General features: G+C 43.9%; 1 protein-coding gene across 1 annotated transcript in view; it reads right to left on the bottom strand.

Annotated features, from left to right (window-relative positions):
• The window catches only part of pitpnm3 (PITPNM family member 3), a 493,326-nt gene that overhangs the window by 32,418 nt on the left and 444,351 nt on the right, over nucleotides 1-16,557 (bottom strand). The window contains exons 13-14 of the mRNA XM_068010378.1: nucleotides 15,388-15,504; nucleotides 11,980-12,096 (exon numbers count right to left, since the gene is read on the bottom strand). Coding sequence (XP_067866479.1) covers nucleotides 11,980-12,096; nucleotides 15,388-15,504 — 234 coding nt within the window. The remainder of the gene's footprint in view (nucleotides 1-11,979; nucleotides 12,097-15,387; nucleotides 15,505-16,557) is intronic.

Here is a 16,557-nt window from a genome sequence, read left to right as displayed (position 1 = left end):
GACTTATTCAATACAGATGCAAAGTTTATTAACACACAGGTTGAAATATGAAAGTTCCCTTCTAGATTAACCCAACCCACATGCACACACACGCACCATTTAAAGAAAAAATAAAGTTTTCTCTGCAGAGATCTTTTTACAAAAAAAGTCCAAAAAAAATACTTTAGCCAAATATTTGTTAATTCTTGAAGGGAAAAAGGATAAGATATGGGATGTCCCAGCTGGTCCTTTATTCTGGCATCCAAATATGCATAGACTGCTTTCACTGGGATCTTTCTGGAGCTGTTCTTATTAGGTGACGTTGAGCTGGTGGTTTCTGTCTTAGCAGGCTTACTCCCCCAACACTCAAAACAATACAATAATACAAAAACAAAATAGCCAAACAAAACCAACTCTTGACCACCATAAATCTTGACATGTCACTTCTCTGTAAACAACTCCCCTAGTCAGAAGGCTCCTGCTGTTTACTTAGCTTAAGACGTGTGACTTCCAGTAAGTGTTTATTAAACAAAGTCTCCAAATCCTTCCAGTGACCTTTTTTTTAAAAAAAGTCCAGCATCTATGGGATCTCTTCAGTTTTTCAAATGAATCAATTTCCATAATTTTTAAACACGAGCCCTCAAAAAATATTGAAAAATGGAAGCACTTTCACAACAATGGGCATTTCATCCCCTTAGGAGGTTGCCCAGTAATTTCTGGCAGCCTCCTTGCGGGCTGGGGAGAGGGGGCCCTCCTGATCAGGCATCCTGTGCCCATGGAGGGCCACTCCCCCGAGTGGCACAAGCTGCCTCCACTGGAACACCTTCCTCCCGCCCTCTCGATCAACCCCTACTCCCCTTGCCAGGGCCCAGCCGATTGTCACCGGCGAGGTCCAATCCCCATTCACCTTTTTCAGGGCCTTTATCCATGCTGCTCCCTCACTGGTGCAGTCTCAGCAGTGGCCACTGCTCCCGATGCCGCTGCTGGGACTGAGGAGCTGCTGGCCCGTTGACTGGCCGGCAGTTCTTGGAGGTGGGACTTCCTGCCTCAGAGGGGCGGTAGTCCTAACCAAGACCAATTAAGGGCCTGGGTCACGTAAAATGCATGCAAGTCTTCCAGGCCTGACAGAGGCAGGCTCTCCCCCGACTTTTAGCCAGTGGACGGGGCCACCACTGCAGCGTAAAATTCCAGCCGTAACTCAGCATTTTCTGTGTTTCCATTAGTACACTAGCTGTATATAGCAATAGTTTCAATTCAAGTGAATAATGTACTTAAAATAGTCAACATTCAGTGTTCTAGTCAATCAGCCTAAATTCCACTTTAGTATTCACTTCGTTCATCAATACTAGTGATATTTAACATGGCACTTTTGGCATTTATGCTGATTGAAGCAGGCAAACATCAGCATTCAGTTAGCAAGACCATCTAGTCAGGGAGGTAAATTTGTTAAACTTCTGATTATGATGGTATTTGATATTAAGTTTAAGAGGGAGAAGGGAAAATCACAAAGTAGGCTTTTAAATTGAAGTAAGGCAAACTTCAAAAGAATGACACATAAATTGACCACAGCAATGAATAAACAATGAATAAACCTACAAACAGTGGGTTGGATTCAGAGATGTATTCAATACGATATAAAACCAGTATATACCCCTAAAAAGCAAAAGCTCCACTTGTGTAACGAGGCAACCATGGTCAACAAATGAGGTAAGAGTCAGTATCAAGCTCACAGAAAAAGCTCACAGAAATGCAAGGAAAGTGGAAGAGATGCTACAAGGGAATATAGAAAAAGATTTGCAATCAGCCAAAGTTTTTAATAAATATATTAAAAGAGATGGTAAAGGGGAATATGGGACTATTAAAGAAAGGTGAGACTATAATCGGATAATAAGGAAATGGCAGACATGTTAAATGAATGCTTTGTATCTGTTTTCACAGTGGAGGAAGAGGACAAAATACCAGCAATACAAGGGAACCTAAAAGTAAATCAAGGTGAAGAACTTAATGGATTTAATAGTAAAAGTAGGTAATGGAGATTATTGTGACACTTAAGACTTGGATGGTTTCATTCAAGGTATTAAAATGGATGAGGAAATTACAAGTACATTAGTCATTATTTTCCAACACTCTCTAGATCTTGGAATTGTGACTTTATTCGTGTACAGGTACAAAAAGTAACCAAAAAGCTACGGAAATGTTGTCATTTAGAGCAAGAGATGAGGAATTCCAAAGCGAGCAAATGATATTTTAGTCTAGGCCAGTTGCCACTTGGAGTACAGCATTCAGTTTTGGGAATCTCAGGAAGGATATATTGGCCATAGAAGGAGTGCAGCACAAATTCACTAGAAGGATGCTAATGGTCAGAGGGTGAAATTATGAGGACAGATTGGATAAACTTGGTTTGTATTAACTTGTGTTTAGAAAGTTGAGGGGTGATCTAATCAAGGGATTTAAAATGATAAAAGGATTCAATAGGGCAGATCCAGAGAAACTATTGCCTCTAGTGGAGGCACAGAAAAGCATATAATGACTACTGGCAACACCTATGCAGTCGTATTCAGCTGGCCTCCGACACTGGAAACAGCAGAGGAATGTATGATGGTATTAAGAGAGCTTTTGGGCCAACCATCAAGAAGATTGCCCCCCTCAAGTCTAAATCAAGGGACACGATCACTGACCAACGCAAGCAAATGGACCGCTGGGTGGAACACTACCTAGAACTGTACTCCAGGGAAAATGTTGTCACTGTTACCACCCTCAATTTAGCCCAGTCTCTGCCAGTCATGGATGAGCTGGACGAATAGCCAACAAAATAAGAACTCAGTGATGCCACTGATTCTCTAGCCAGTGGAAAAGCCCCTGGAAAGGATGGCCTTACCACTGAAATAATCAAGAGTGCCAAGCCTGCTATATTCTCAACACTCCATGAACTGCTTTGCCTGTGCTGGCATGAGGGAGCAGTACCACAGGACATGCGCGATGCCAATATCATCACCCTCAATAAGAACAAGGGTGACCGTGGTGACTGCAACAATTACCATGTAATCTCCCTGCTCAGCATAGTGGGGAAAGTCTTCGCTCGAGTCATTTTAAAAAGACTCCAGAAGCTTGCTGAGCATGTCTTCCCTGAGGCACAGTGTGGCTTTCGAGCAGAGAGATCCACCATTGACATGCTGTTCTCCCTTCCTCAGCTATAGGAGAAATGCCGCGAACAACAGATGCCCCTCTACATTGCTTTCATAGATCTCACCAAAGCCTTTGACCTCATCAGCAGATGCGGTCTCTTCAGACTACTAGCAAAGATCGGATATCCACCAAAGCTACTTAAGTATCATCACCTCATTCCATGACAATATGAAAGGCACAATTCAGCATAGCGGTTCCTCATGAGTGGTGTGAAACAGGGCTGTGTTCTTGTACCTACGCTGTTTGGGATCTTCTTCTCACTGTTGCTCTCACATGCCTTCAAGTCTTCAGAAGAAGGAATTTTCCTCCACACAAGATCAGATGGCAAGTTGTTCAACCTTGCCCATCTTAGAGCGAAGACTAAAGTACGAAAAGTCCTCATCAGGGAACTCCTCTTTGCTGACGATGCTGCATTAACATCCTACACAGAAGAGTGTCTGCAGAGACTCATCGACAGCATTGCGGCTGTCTGCAACGAATTTGGCCTAACCATCAGCATCAAGAAAACGAACATCATCGGACAGGATGTCAGAAATGCTCCATCCATCAATGTTGGCGACCACGCTCTGGAAGAGTTCACCTACCTACGCTCTACTATCACCAGTAACCTGTCTCTTGATGCAGAAATCAACAAGCGCATGGGAAAGGCGCCCGCTGCTATGTCCAGACTGGCCAAGAGGGTGTGGGAAAATGGCGCACTGACACGAAACACAAAAGTCCAAGTGTATCAAGCCTGTGTCCTCAGTACCTTCCTCTACGGCAGCGAGGCCTGTACAATGTATGTCAGCCAAGAGCGAAGTCTCAACTCATTCCATCTTCGCTGCCTCTGGAGAATCCTTGGCATCAGGTGGCAGAACCGTATCTCCAACCCAGAAGTCATCGAGGCGGCCAACATCCCCAGCATATACACCCTACTGAGCCAGCGGCACTCAAGATGGCTTGGCCATGTAAGCCCCATGGAAGATGGCAGTATCCCCAAGGCCGCAGAGTACAGTGAGCGCGTCACTGGTATCAGACCCACCGGCCGTCCATGTCTCCGCTTTAAAGACGTTTGCAAGCGCGGCATGAAGTCCTGTGACATTGACCACAAGTCGTGGGCGTCAGTTGCCAGTAATCGCCAGAGCTGGCAGACAGCCATAAAGGTGGGGCTAAAGAGTGACGAGTCAAAGAGACTTAACAGTAGGCAGGAAAAAAGACAGAAGCGCAAGGAGGGAGCCAATTGTGTAACAGCCCCGACAACCAATTTTATCTGCAGCGTCTGTGGAAGAGTCTGTCACTCTAGAATTGGCCTTTATAGCCACTCCAGGCGCTGCTTCACAAACCACTGACCACCTCTAGGCGCTTACCCATTGTCTCTCGAGACAAGGAGGCCAAAGAAGAAGAAGATAATGTTAAAATTAAAACAAGGACATTTAGGAGTGAAATCAGGAAGCGCTTCTTCACACAACAGGGGGAATTTTATGCTCTCCCCGTGTCGGGTTTAGAGGTGGGGAGAGCATATAATTGAGTGAGATGGTGGTGGGGGGGGGTGGGGAACGGGGAACTCCGCCATCTTCCCGCCTCTACCCAAATTAAGTCCGGGGTGGGAAGGCCTGTGAATGACCTTCCGACCCCACTGCCAATTGAGGCCATTAAGTGGGCAAATAATGCCCAATTAAGGGCCTCATTCCACCACTGCTGGAATTAGCCCAGTGGCAGGCCGGCCTCCCACTCAGGGAGGACACCAAATAAACCCATGTGGGTTGCTTGCTGGCTCCAGGGGGTTGGGGCTCCCTCGTTAAAAGGCACTTAGCGCCTGAACAAGGGACCTGCCATCCAGAAGGGGGTGTCCTGCTGAGAGCCACCCCCCTGCCCTTCCTGCCATCCCCCGTACACCCCCCCACCCCCCGTGGCCCCATCCTGTGAAACCCCTCCTTCTGAGATTTAACTGTGGCCTGGGTCCAGGGCCTCAGGTGAGTGCTCTACTGGCACCAGTCACCGCCTCCGCGGGGGCAGTGCTCAGTTCAAGAGTTTCCACCTCTGACTGGCCGGAAGCTCTCAGCAGGCGGGTCTTCCATCACTGGAATCGTTGATCCTGGGGAAGGTCCACCGCTGTCCTCTTAAGTGCCTAATTAGCATTTGAACCGGCGGGCCTTCTCCAGAGTAGGCAACGCGCGGCTCTCACTGATGCTTTTGTTGGTGGTCGGGACCCCTGTCACCCGGATAAAATCCCAGCCTATGAGTTGTAGAAACCTGGAACTCTTCTTCCCCCAAAAAGTCTGTGGATTGGTGTCAATTGAAATTTTCAAGACTGAGTTTGATAAAGTTTTATGAAGTAAGGGTATCAAGCGATATTGAGGAAAAGGTAGGTCAATGAAGTGGAGATGCAGCTTAACCAAGAATGGTGAATGGTGGAAGGGGTTCAAAGTCTGAATGGTCTCCTCCTGTTCCAATGTTCGCATGTTATGGTTTCTCCAGTCATTGATCCCAGCTACATCCCACTTTGATAGCAGGATGATTTCCAATATATTTGGGTAGAGGGAACTGGTCTTCCTGAGCATGATGCTATCATTAAGAAGGGACAGAAATATTCAAATGTTAATTGATCCAAAAGGGATTAAATTATGAATCTTTCTGGAGATGACTGAAACTCAATTTGAGTCTCTGAAATCTTAATGCAAATCGACGTCAGCCCCCAGTAGACATAACTGTGGGAATTTCCTTGGGGCATCTCCTAATTGGCCACTGTAACTTTGGTGGAAGTTCAGTGGAAACTCTGTTTACCTGGGTTTGCTAGTGATCTCCTGATGAAGCTACGGTAGCTGATCAAGGAACCACCCCCACACCTACCCACCCCCTGCAAAGAAATTCCAGCAATTACACCTATGTGCAAGAGTAATAAAAATGCTTTCACCAAGCCTCTGTACTGAACAACTTCTCATCCTCAGTGACTTCAACCTGCTCAATTCATCATGCTCTCTCCCCTCTGGGTTCACTGTCCTCTTATCCTCCTTAAATCTTTCCCTCCATGTAAACTCCCCAACCCATATTCACAGCCACCCCCTCGACATCTCATGTGGTCTTGCTAGCCCCGTCCTATCAATTACAGATAAGGCCATCTCTGATCACTTCCTTGTATCACTCACCACCCATATCCCCCTTCCGTGCCCCAACCCGACTTCCTTCTCTATCCGTCCCTAGAAGAAATTACCCCCAATTCATTCACAACTGCACTTTCAAAATCCTAACTGTCTAGCCTTTGGCCTTCCATTCGCCACAACATTTCTACTGATTTGTTCAACCGCACCCTCCCCTCCACCTTTGATGCCCTAGTCCCCAATAAAACCATCAACCTGGCCATTTACCCTGGTACTGCCCCCATCTCCACTCCCTTAAGTCCAAGGGACGCAGACTTGAAAGGATATGATGGACAATTAGTTTAGCCATCCAACACCAGATCTGGCTGGACCACATAAAGCACTGTCAGGTCTTGCTCTCGTCTGCTAAAACTGCTCACTATTGCAATATCATCCTGGAATGCAAAGATAATCCCCAGCTTCTTTTCTCTACTACAAACCATCTTCTTAAACACCTCTCCCCTGTCTCCTCCACCTTCACCTCCAATAACTTTTGCCAGGAGCTCATGGGCTTCTTTATCACTAAAATCGAGACCATCCAATTAGCTGCCTCTGTTATTTCCCTCCCTTCCACTAGCCCACAGGGCCAAGTTTCTTCTAAGGTCCCTCCCTGCTCTAGCCCTGAACTCGTATCTTTCTCTAATCTCTCCCCTATATCCCCTCATGTCCTTTCTGAATGCATCTTGTCCACGAGACCAGCCTCATGCTCCTTCGACCCTATTCTCCCTAAACTACTGACCACTAAACCACCCCTCCTGGTCCTTGTGTTAGCCAATATTGTAAACAGCTCTCTTTCATCAGTAGTTGTGCCTCTCTCCTTTATATCTGCCATCATCACTCCTCTCCTCAAAAAAAAAACCTTGACCCCACTGTCCTTGCAAACTACCACCCCATCTCCAACATTCACAGCACACAAGTGCCAAGCAATGACCATCTTCAATAAGAGAGAATAAAACCATCTCTCCTTGACATTCAACAGCAGTACCATTGCTGAATCCCCCACTATCAACATTCTGGGGGTTACCATTGACCAGAACCTGAACCAGAGCAGTCATACAAATACTGTGGCTACAACAGTAGGTCAGAAGCTGGGAATTCTGCGGCGAGTAACCCACCTGCTGACTCCCCAAAGCCTGTCCACCATTTACAAGGCACAAGTCAGGAGTGTGATGGAATACTCTCCACTTGTCTGGATGGGTGCAGCTCCAACAACACTCAGGAAGCTCGACACCATCCAGGACAAAGCAGCCCACTTGATCGGCAACCCTTCTAGCACCTTAAACATTCACTCCCTCCACCACCGATGCACAGTGGCAGCAGGGTGTACCATTTACAAGATGCACTGCAGCAACTCACATCTCCTTCGACAGCACCTTCCATACCCACAACCTCTTCCATCTAGAAGGATAAGGACAGCAAATGCATGGGAACACCACCACCTACAAGTTCCCCGTCAAGCTATATGCCAGGTTGTCCAACATACAGCCTGCGGGCCAGGATCTGATTCGCCAAAGGTTTCCATCCGGCCCACAGCCGTTCCTTATCCTCGCTAGTGCTCCATGAGTAGAGATGGGAAATTTCCCTTTGTCTTCCTGCAGAGCAGCTGTTTTAAAAACATCGCACTATCAATTTCACAGCTGACAGCTGCTGAAGCAGGAACATGCTTCCCAACATTGGACAGATTTGGAGTTTTCCGACTTTTTTTAAAAAGCAGGGCGGCTCAGTGGTGCAGTGGTTAGCACCGCAGCCTCACAACTCCAGCAACCCGGGTTCAATTCTGGGTACTGCCTGTGCAGAGTTTGCAAGTTCTCCCTGTGACCACGTGGGTTTTCGCCAGGTGCTCTGGTTTCCTCCCACAGCCAAAGACTTGCAGGTTGATAGGTAAATTGGCCATTGTAAATTGCCCCTAGTATAGGTAGGTGGTAGGGGAATTGAGGTGGGATGTGCTAGGAATATGGGATTAATGTAGGATTAGTATAAATGGGTGATTGATGGTTGGCACAGAATCAGTGGGCCGAAGGGCCTGTTTCAGTGCTGTATCTCCAAACAAAAACCCCGAATCTGTCCCCTGTTGGGAAGCGTGTTCCTGCTTCAGCAGCTGTCAGCTGTGAAACTGACAGTGCAATGTTTTTAAACAAACTGACCGAGCACAGAGCTGCTGTGCTGAGCGCTCCCACTCAGAGTAACTGTCAGAGAGAGGGAGAGAGAGAGAAATGGGGGAAAACAGAGAGAGAAGGAAACAGAGAGAGAGTGGGAAACAAAAAGAGAGAGGGGACAGAGAGGGGAAAACAGAGAGAGAGGGGGGAACAGAGAGAAGGGGAAACAAAGAGTGGGGGAAAACAAAGAGAGGGGTGAACAGAGACAGGGGAGGAACGGAGACAGGGGGGGAACGGAGACAGGGGGGGAACGGAGACAGGGGGGGAACGGAGACAGGGGGGGAACGGAGACAGGGGGGGAACGGACGGGGGGACGGGGAACAGAGAGAGAGGGGGATGGGGGAAGCACAGAGAGAAAGGGCGACACAGAGAGAAAGGAACACAGGAAGACAGAGACAGAGACAGATATAGAGACAGAGAGATCTCACTCCTGAAAGGTGGACATCTATCCAGAATATTCTGCATCACTATATCAAGTGTGTGGGCAGAGATTGACTACTTAGACAAGTAAATACAATGCCAGGTATGTCACTAAATCAGTTTTCAATATTGTGACGAGAAAGTAAGTCAATAGATTAGTCCTCTCATTTAAAGCTTCTTCACAAAAATGCACATTTGTTCTTGTTTTTATTGGTAAGATAAATTTTTAATGCCTTTATTTTTCGAAGTTTGCTCACCGGCCCCCTGGGCCGAGCAAAAATCATAATGCAACCCTCCGCCCAAAAAGGTTGGACAACGCTACTATAAACCATCTTGACTTGGAAATATATCGCCGTTCCTTCATTGTCACTGGATCAAAGTCCTGGAATTCCCTCCATAACAGCATTGTGGGCGTACCCGCACTGGATGGACTGCAGTGGTTCAAGAAGGCAGCTCACCAACACCTTCTCAAGGGCAATTAGGGATGGGCAACAAATGCTGACCTTGCCAGCAACACCCACATCCCATGAAAGAACAAAAAAAACCTCCCTTTCCTCTCCAAAGTCCTTGAACGTGTTGTCACCTCCCAAATCTGTGCCCTTCTTTCCTGGAACTCCATGTTTGAATCCCTCCAATCAGGTTTCCGTCCCTGCCACCATACCGAAATGGCTCTAATCAAAGTCACAAATGACATCCTATGTGACTGTGATAAAGATAAACTATCTCTCCTTGTCCTTCTTGACCTGTCTACAGCTTTTGACACAATTGACCACACCATCCTCCTCCGAGGCCTTTCCACTGTCATCCAGCTGGGTAGGACTGCTCTCACCTGGTTCCATTTTTACCTAACTAATAGTAGCCAGAGTACCAATTGCAATAGCTTCTCTTCCCATCCTTGCACCGTTACCCATGGTGTCCCCAAGGATCTATCCTTGGCCCCCTCCTATTTCATATCTACATGCGGCCCTTCGGCAACATCATCTGAAAGCACAGTGCTTGTTTTCACATGTATGCTGATGACACCCAGCTCTACCTCACAACCACCTCTCTCGACCCCTCCACTGTTGCTAAATTATCAGACTGCTGATCCAACATCCAGTAGTGAATGAGCAGAGGTTTCCTCCAATTGACTATGCAAAGAGTGAAGCCATTGTTTTCGGTCCCCGCTCCACACTCTGTTCCCTAGCTACTGACTCCATCCCTCCCCGTGGCAACAGTCTGCGACTAAACCAGTTGTTTGCAATCTTGATGTCAGATTTGACCCGGAGATGAACTTCTGACCTTATATTTGCACTAAGACTGCCAATTTCCACCTTCGCAACATCCCATGACTTTGCTCCTGTCTCAGCTCATCTGCTGCTGAAACTCTCATTCACGCTGTTATTACCTCTAGACAACTATTCGAACACACTTCTGGCTTGATTCTCACATTCTACCGTCTGTCATCCAAAACTCTGCTACCCGTGCCTTAACTTGCATCAAGTCCTGTTCAACTATCGCCCCTGTGCACGCTGACTTACATTGGCTCCTGGTCAAGCAATGTCTTGATTTTAAAATTCTCATCCTTGTTTTCAAATCCCTCCATGGCCTCACCCCTCCCTATCTCTGTAATCTCCTCCAACACCACAACACTCTGAGATATCTGCACTCATTTAATTCTGGACTCTTGAGCATGCCCGATTTTAGTCGCTCTGCCATTGCTGGCCGGGCCTTCAGTTGCCTAGGCCCCAAGCCCTGGAATACCCTCCCTACCTCTCCACTTTGCTTTCCACCTTGAAGACACTCCTTATAACCAAGCTTTTGATCATCTGACTTAATATCTCCCTATGTGGCTCGGTGTCATATTTTGTTTTATAATGTTCCAGTGAAGCGCCCTGCGACATTTTATTACACTAAAGCTGCTATATAAAGGTACAAGTATAAGTTGTTTTTGTTATTGTATGCACTACTGGTTCCAACAAAAGTCGCTTTTAAATTGCAATGTGTTACTTGGAAACTATAAAAAACTGAAGGAAGCCCCTATTATTGCTTTTGATTTCAGACAGAATTTAAGTTTGTGTTGTCCACTATGAGGTGCAATATCACCCCACATCCCCAGTCAACCCTACATCCAATATGTCAGCAGAAACAGTGACAAAAACTGGCTATCACTACAATATGATGAATACACCCACACGATAACATTTCCCTTGGGGACATCCTCACAGAACAACATTGCGATCAGAATTCACTGTAATAATTAACTCCCTTTCTTGTACTGTACTTTGATAAAGACTTATTAACATGTCAGTTGTGCGGCAAAATAAAAAATGGTCTGCTAAAGTTCACTGAAAAACTGTACTAATCAAGTACTTTCATGCTTGTCTCAGATTAGTTGGCTCAAATCAATATATTTTCATTCTGAACTACAAAAAACCCTTTCTCTAAATACACAAAACAATGGAATGATATGTTGTGATTTGCGGGTTCTCCCCAACATTTGAAATTTTTGTGCACAGCAAAAACAGAGTTTCTAAAGGCAGACCTTGTTCTGATGAAATAAAAACAGAAAGTGCTGGAAACGCCAGCAGGTCTGGCAGCATCTGTGGAGAGAGAAACAGAGTTGACATTTTGTGCCAGATATGACTCTTCGGTGTTCTGATGAACCTTCTGAATGGGATAACATGTTACAAGACGAATAATTACCCCTTAATTGTATAAAAATGCACAGAAAACAATGTGAGAGGTTCTGCACATTCGCTGTACTCTGAGTCAGTAAGTACCACATTGCTAGACTTGTGTTCTGGCTAAAATTAAAGTGGGATTTATTTACAAGTAAGATTATTGTGCTCCATCCACCATTGCAATAATTTTAGTTATTACATTTAGTTTTATTGTTGCTTCATTCTCCCTCTGTTTTCATTTAGAAAAAATATAGAAACATAGAAAATAGGAGCAGGAGTAGGCCATTCGGCCCTTCGAGCATGCTCTGCCATTCATTATGATCATGGACATTATTTTTCACATGGACATTTTTTTTAATTCTAAGGGGACTGCTCCCCATTGTCAAGACGTCAGGATTGATATATCAGCAGTAATTTTAGGACATAATTTTCAGCTCCATATAACTAATGGTTCTGTACCTTTTCTCCAGTCAGGGTAACCATGTCCAGAGGACCGTACATAAACCTTCCCACCAATATCTGAGGGCCACCTTCTGCTATGATGACATCATTGGCTCGGTGATTGGCCGTTACGTTCTTAGAAAGAAAACAGAATTTTAAAATGTTATCAATTGCTGTTCATTCGAGGAACTACACACCTTCCCTTATAATTTTCCTCCTCCAACTTTCCCTCATGACCTGAAGGTAGTGACTTATGCTACAAAAGGATTCTAGCTGTAAAGACAACAGTTCTATCTTCACTTGGTATCCATTTCTATGTTGTTCCACTAGGGATTCCTTGTTGAACAGTCAGAAGCAGGAATATTGACACTTTTTACTTTGCTCTTCCAGGCCCAGAGACATTGAGGTCAACTGCAGGACCTCTACTACCATTCTGCCTGAGTTTGTTATCTCAGCTATCTAGAGATTGCTCCTTGAACTTCCAGATCTGCTTGAATAAGTATCACATTGTGGGGGTGGGAAACATCATTATTCCCTTCCTAATAGACTTTCAATCTCAGGTTCAAAATATATTTCAGTGTTCTCAGACTGATTAGAGCTGCAAAACCCCTTAATTGTCACAATATTTTCCCTGAAGTACAAATAGGAAGAATAGAAGCCCAATTATCTTCCCAGCTCCATCTGTTATGCAGAGATCAGTGTCTGACGATGTGATTCAGACTGAGAATCTCTGTTCTTGGGTATCTGTCAATCAGAGTCAAACCCAAGACAGAACAGTAGAGACCAGAATCATGGTGATACTATGTATAAAAAAAACATCATTATCTAAATAACCAACAGCATGAGGAAGATGACTTTTTAGTACCCATCCATTTTTAACATATGTCATGAAATAAATGGTTGGCAAAATTGTCAAATACTCTGTGGAACTCAATGGTTCTTTGAGCAATCATCTGTGGAATGCAACTGGGCAGAGTTGAACAGTGTGGGACTAATATCCCAGAGATTTGCTCAATTACTTCAAGAGCCTGTGAAAAATATCACAGTGCTTTATTATGTTGGAGGCTTATCACTTCCTCGCCTAGGAGATTGGGTTGGCTAGACACAGTTTATGACATGGGAAAATGTACATAGCCTGCAGAGGAAAAATGGAAACACAGACCTAAACAGATATATTATAAATATAGTTAATTCAATGTGATTGACCTTACCTCTGTCCCTACTAGTTATTTGAGCAATGGTGCTTAAAGTTCTGCAAAGTTTGTTCAGTGCATGTATATCATAGGACACTACTACATTAGTAGGCAGGAATAAAGGGAAGCGCATTAACAAACAGGATAGCTACAGTTTAGAAATGTACAATTATGATGTGCTTCTTATATTCAGACGCAACATAAACAGAAGGGTCAAACAAATTTCATCTACTGAGAGTGGCCTTCTACTAGTAATTAAAGACGAGTGAACTGTCAAAGAAGTCGGCCAGGTTGGTCCATTTCCCACTCTATTTACTATAATATCAATGTTTTTCAACAGTTTCTTATCCCTCTGATCAGAGTATTCTGCACTCACTTATTCAGTTTATTGTTATTCCACCCTGTGCTGCTGGCTGTATATCTATCCCAATATAGGCAAATGGCAGGAGGAAATGACTTATTTCCATTGCTTACACCCGTGTCATGTTGGGCACAAGCAAGAGTGTTGTGGGAAGGAATTAAAATTTAAAGGGGCATAAGACAGTCACAGAGCAATCAACTGGCTTAATTAAACTAGAAAATGTAATAGGATTTTTTTTCTTCAATAGCACTGATGCTCATATGACCTTGCACCGAGGTGGGGCAGCAAATTCCTTCCACTAGCCCTGGGACTGACACCGTAGCATCTCCATCAATGGCCTTTACATATGTAATGGGGCAGCATCAGGGCCACAGACAAAGGGCAGGCACAAGATCCACTCTGCTGAAGTTCCACCCTTACCAAAGACCCCAATTCTGCTCTACTGAGAACTAACAACTCAGATTTGAATCTGTGTTAGGAAACTACATATTAATTAAGACCCCTTGAAATCAGGGTGAACTTCATGGTTATAGATGAGCTTCATTTTTTTTTGTTTATTTCAGCTTTAGAGGATAGAGTGAATGGGGAAACCATATCAGGGATACTGTACCCATCCAGGAAAGGAGCAGAGTAGCTTTAAATTCTCCTGTTTGCAAAATTTGGAGGGGTGCAGGACTCAAATTGCAATTTATGGGAACGGTTAGCAAATGCATGCTGATGCTGACGTTTCAAATATTGGGTTGGACAGCATTCTGTGTTACAAAATCTGCTAAATACAAGATTTCTTTTGCAGCTTGCATTCCAGTCTAAAGAATAGTACCATTTTATCTATTAAAACAGAGAATACACTGTGGACTGGAGATTTACAAAATAAACCACTGCAAGTCACAGGTGACCAGCAGAGCGATTTCTTTCCTAAAATTACTGGTCCCCAAAATATTTATATCATATAAAAGTAGAGTTTAAGTGAATTTATACTTAATGACTTTACACCAGCTGTGGTGGATTTATCAGCCCAGATGCATTTTGGTGTGATGATCTATAATAATATTTCGAGAAGTGATCCGGAATTGGCTATAGAAAAGTAAAAATTAATTCAAAATTCTGCTTAAACAGATTTTCTAACATTACCATAGCAGAATAAATAAAGCACAAGCTGGAGAATTAAATCACTCCTGGAGATGCCGCTTGAAAAATAAATATTCCAGTGATGGCTTGGAGGAAGCATAAAGCACAAATTTATCTCCCTACTTGTGCTCCCGAGAAAAATCATGATTTGCCCTAAGATGGTGGACACTTATTAATATATATTTAAATCATGTCATTCATATTGAAATGAACTGCTCATTCCAAACATCTTTTTCACATTTAATATCTTTGCAAAACAAATACTTCATTTTTCTTTAAAAACAAATTAACAAAATTGCACAGATAACTCATTTTGTAAATGGATATTACTCAGGTACATAACATCCATTTTGCATGAATAGTCCTTGGGTCACAAATAGATAAAGGCTAGCCCAGTCTTGAGTTGCAAGCAATCTTCTCTAAGTTCATGTGAGGCTTTGCTTCTGCTTGCACTTGGGGCGATGGCGGGATAATTGTTCCAACTAGATTTTTCCATTCATTTCCAGGGTAGATGTTAATGTGAAAAGTGAGGGCCTTACTTTAAAATAAATTGAAGCAATCTCTTCAATTCTGCTTCTGACCATAAAGTGGCAGCGTTGCAGTTTGTTTAAAAAGGAACTGATAATTATAAAAAAACCTACATTTTCTGAAACAAATTACGGCAAGTCATGAATATCATTTCTACTAAAAGATTGTCATTTTTTCATCTACTTCTTTATACATTCAAACGCAATCTACACAGACCCTAAGCTTCACATGTGTTCGTCTACGAAGCCACTTCTCCCGAGGGCTTGACTCGTTGCATGTGGATGAATCCTTGCTGTCGTTCTCCTTTATATTCACACTTTCATACCTCATTACCTGTAATTGGAAAAGCTTCAGCTATAAATACACCAGCCTCACGACAACATACTGTGATACAGCACAATCTCTAATACAGCACACATTACTTATAACTCCCTTACAGAGAAACCACGCAGATAACTACTTTAATATGCTTTTGCTGTGAGTACAAATGATAGCCGGATAGACCGTGAGTGGACAATGTACCTTTTGCCGAAAGAAGGCCTCATAACTGCTCAGATTAATTCAATTCCACTTTTCCAAGTCAAATTTATTAAATTATATTGAAATGTGCAACTGAGAATGAGCATAGCATTTATAGGATTGCATAGACAGTGAGTACGAACCATTTTATTCATAAAAGAATAAATTATTTATGATTCATATCACAAATTACATCATGGACACTTTAAAAATGTATTATGAACTGTCTTATCTTTCATAAATCAACTAATTGATTCCAGTTTAATTCTATATTCCAGTGACATTTTGAATGGTACTAGCCCACTGAGCACAGAGCTCCTGTTCATTATGCAATTACAGGCAGACCTTCATGAACTTTATACAAATGGGTGTCCTATATCAGTACTGCTGTTCCCTGGTTGCCTCCAACCAGCAATTTTAAAACAAATATCTAAATAGGCACATCCCGTATTGCATCAGCTTTCCCCTGGCTAGTATAACATTCCATCCATTGTCCAAGATATAACAGCTACTAGACAGGAATCAGGAACAGAAAAGTTGGCTGATTAATCATAAGGGCACTGTAGATGAGATGGCCATGGAAAAGACATAGACTTGGCTAAGAATGAAGTTCAGCAGTAGAATGGGTTTGTGTTGGTTGAGGCTGGTACGGTCTGAGGCTGAGATTCATCCTAAGGCCAGTTCCTGGATTGTATGCAAGTGTAACCGATCCAGGGAAGGAGCCAGGCTGGGCTGAGGATGGGCCCAGACTCGAGTTATGGCAGTGACGGTGCGCGACACTGATCAGGCAGGCAGTGGGCAGACTTGGGCGTGGAGGTGATTCAGGAATGGTTGCTGCTACACCTCGGATCAAATGTAGCTGTTGGA

The sequence above is a fragment of the Heterodontus francisci genome, chromosome 30 (assembly GCF_036365525.1).
Source record: "Heterodontus francisci isolate sHetFra1 chromosome 30, sHetFra1.hap1, whole genome shotgun sequence".
In the NCBI taxonomy this organism is placed as follows: Eukaryota; Metazoa; Chordata; class Chondrichthyes; order Heterodontiformes; family Heterodontidae; genus Heterodontus; species Heterodontus francisci.
This window is presented reverse-complemented; position numbering and strand designations above follow the sequence as displayed.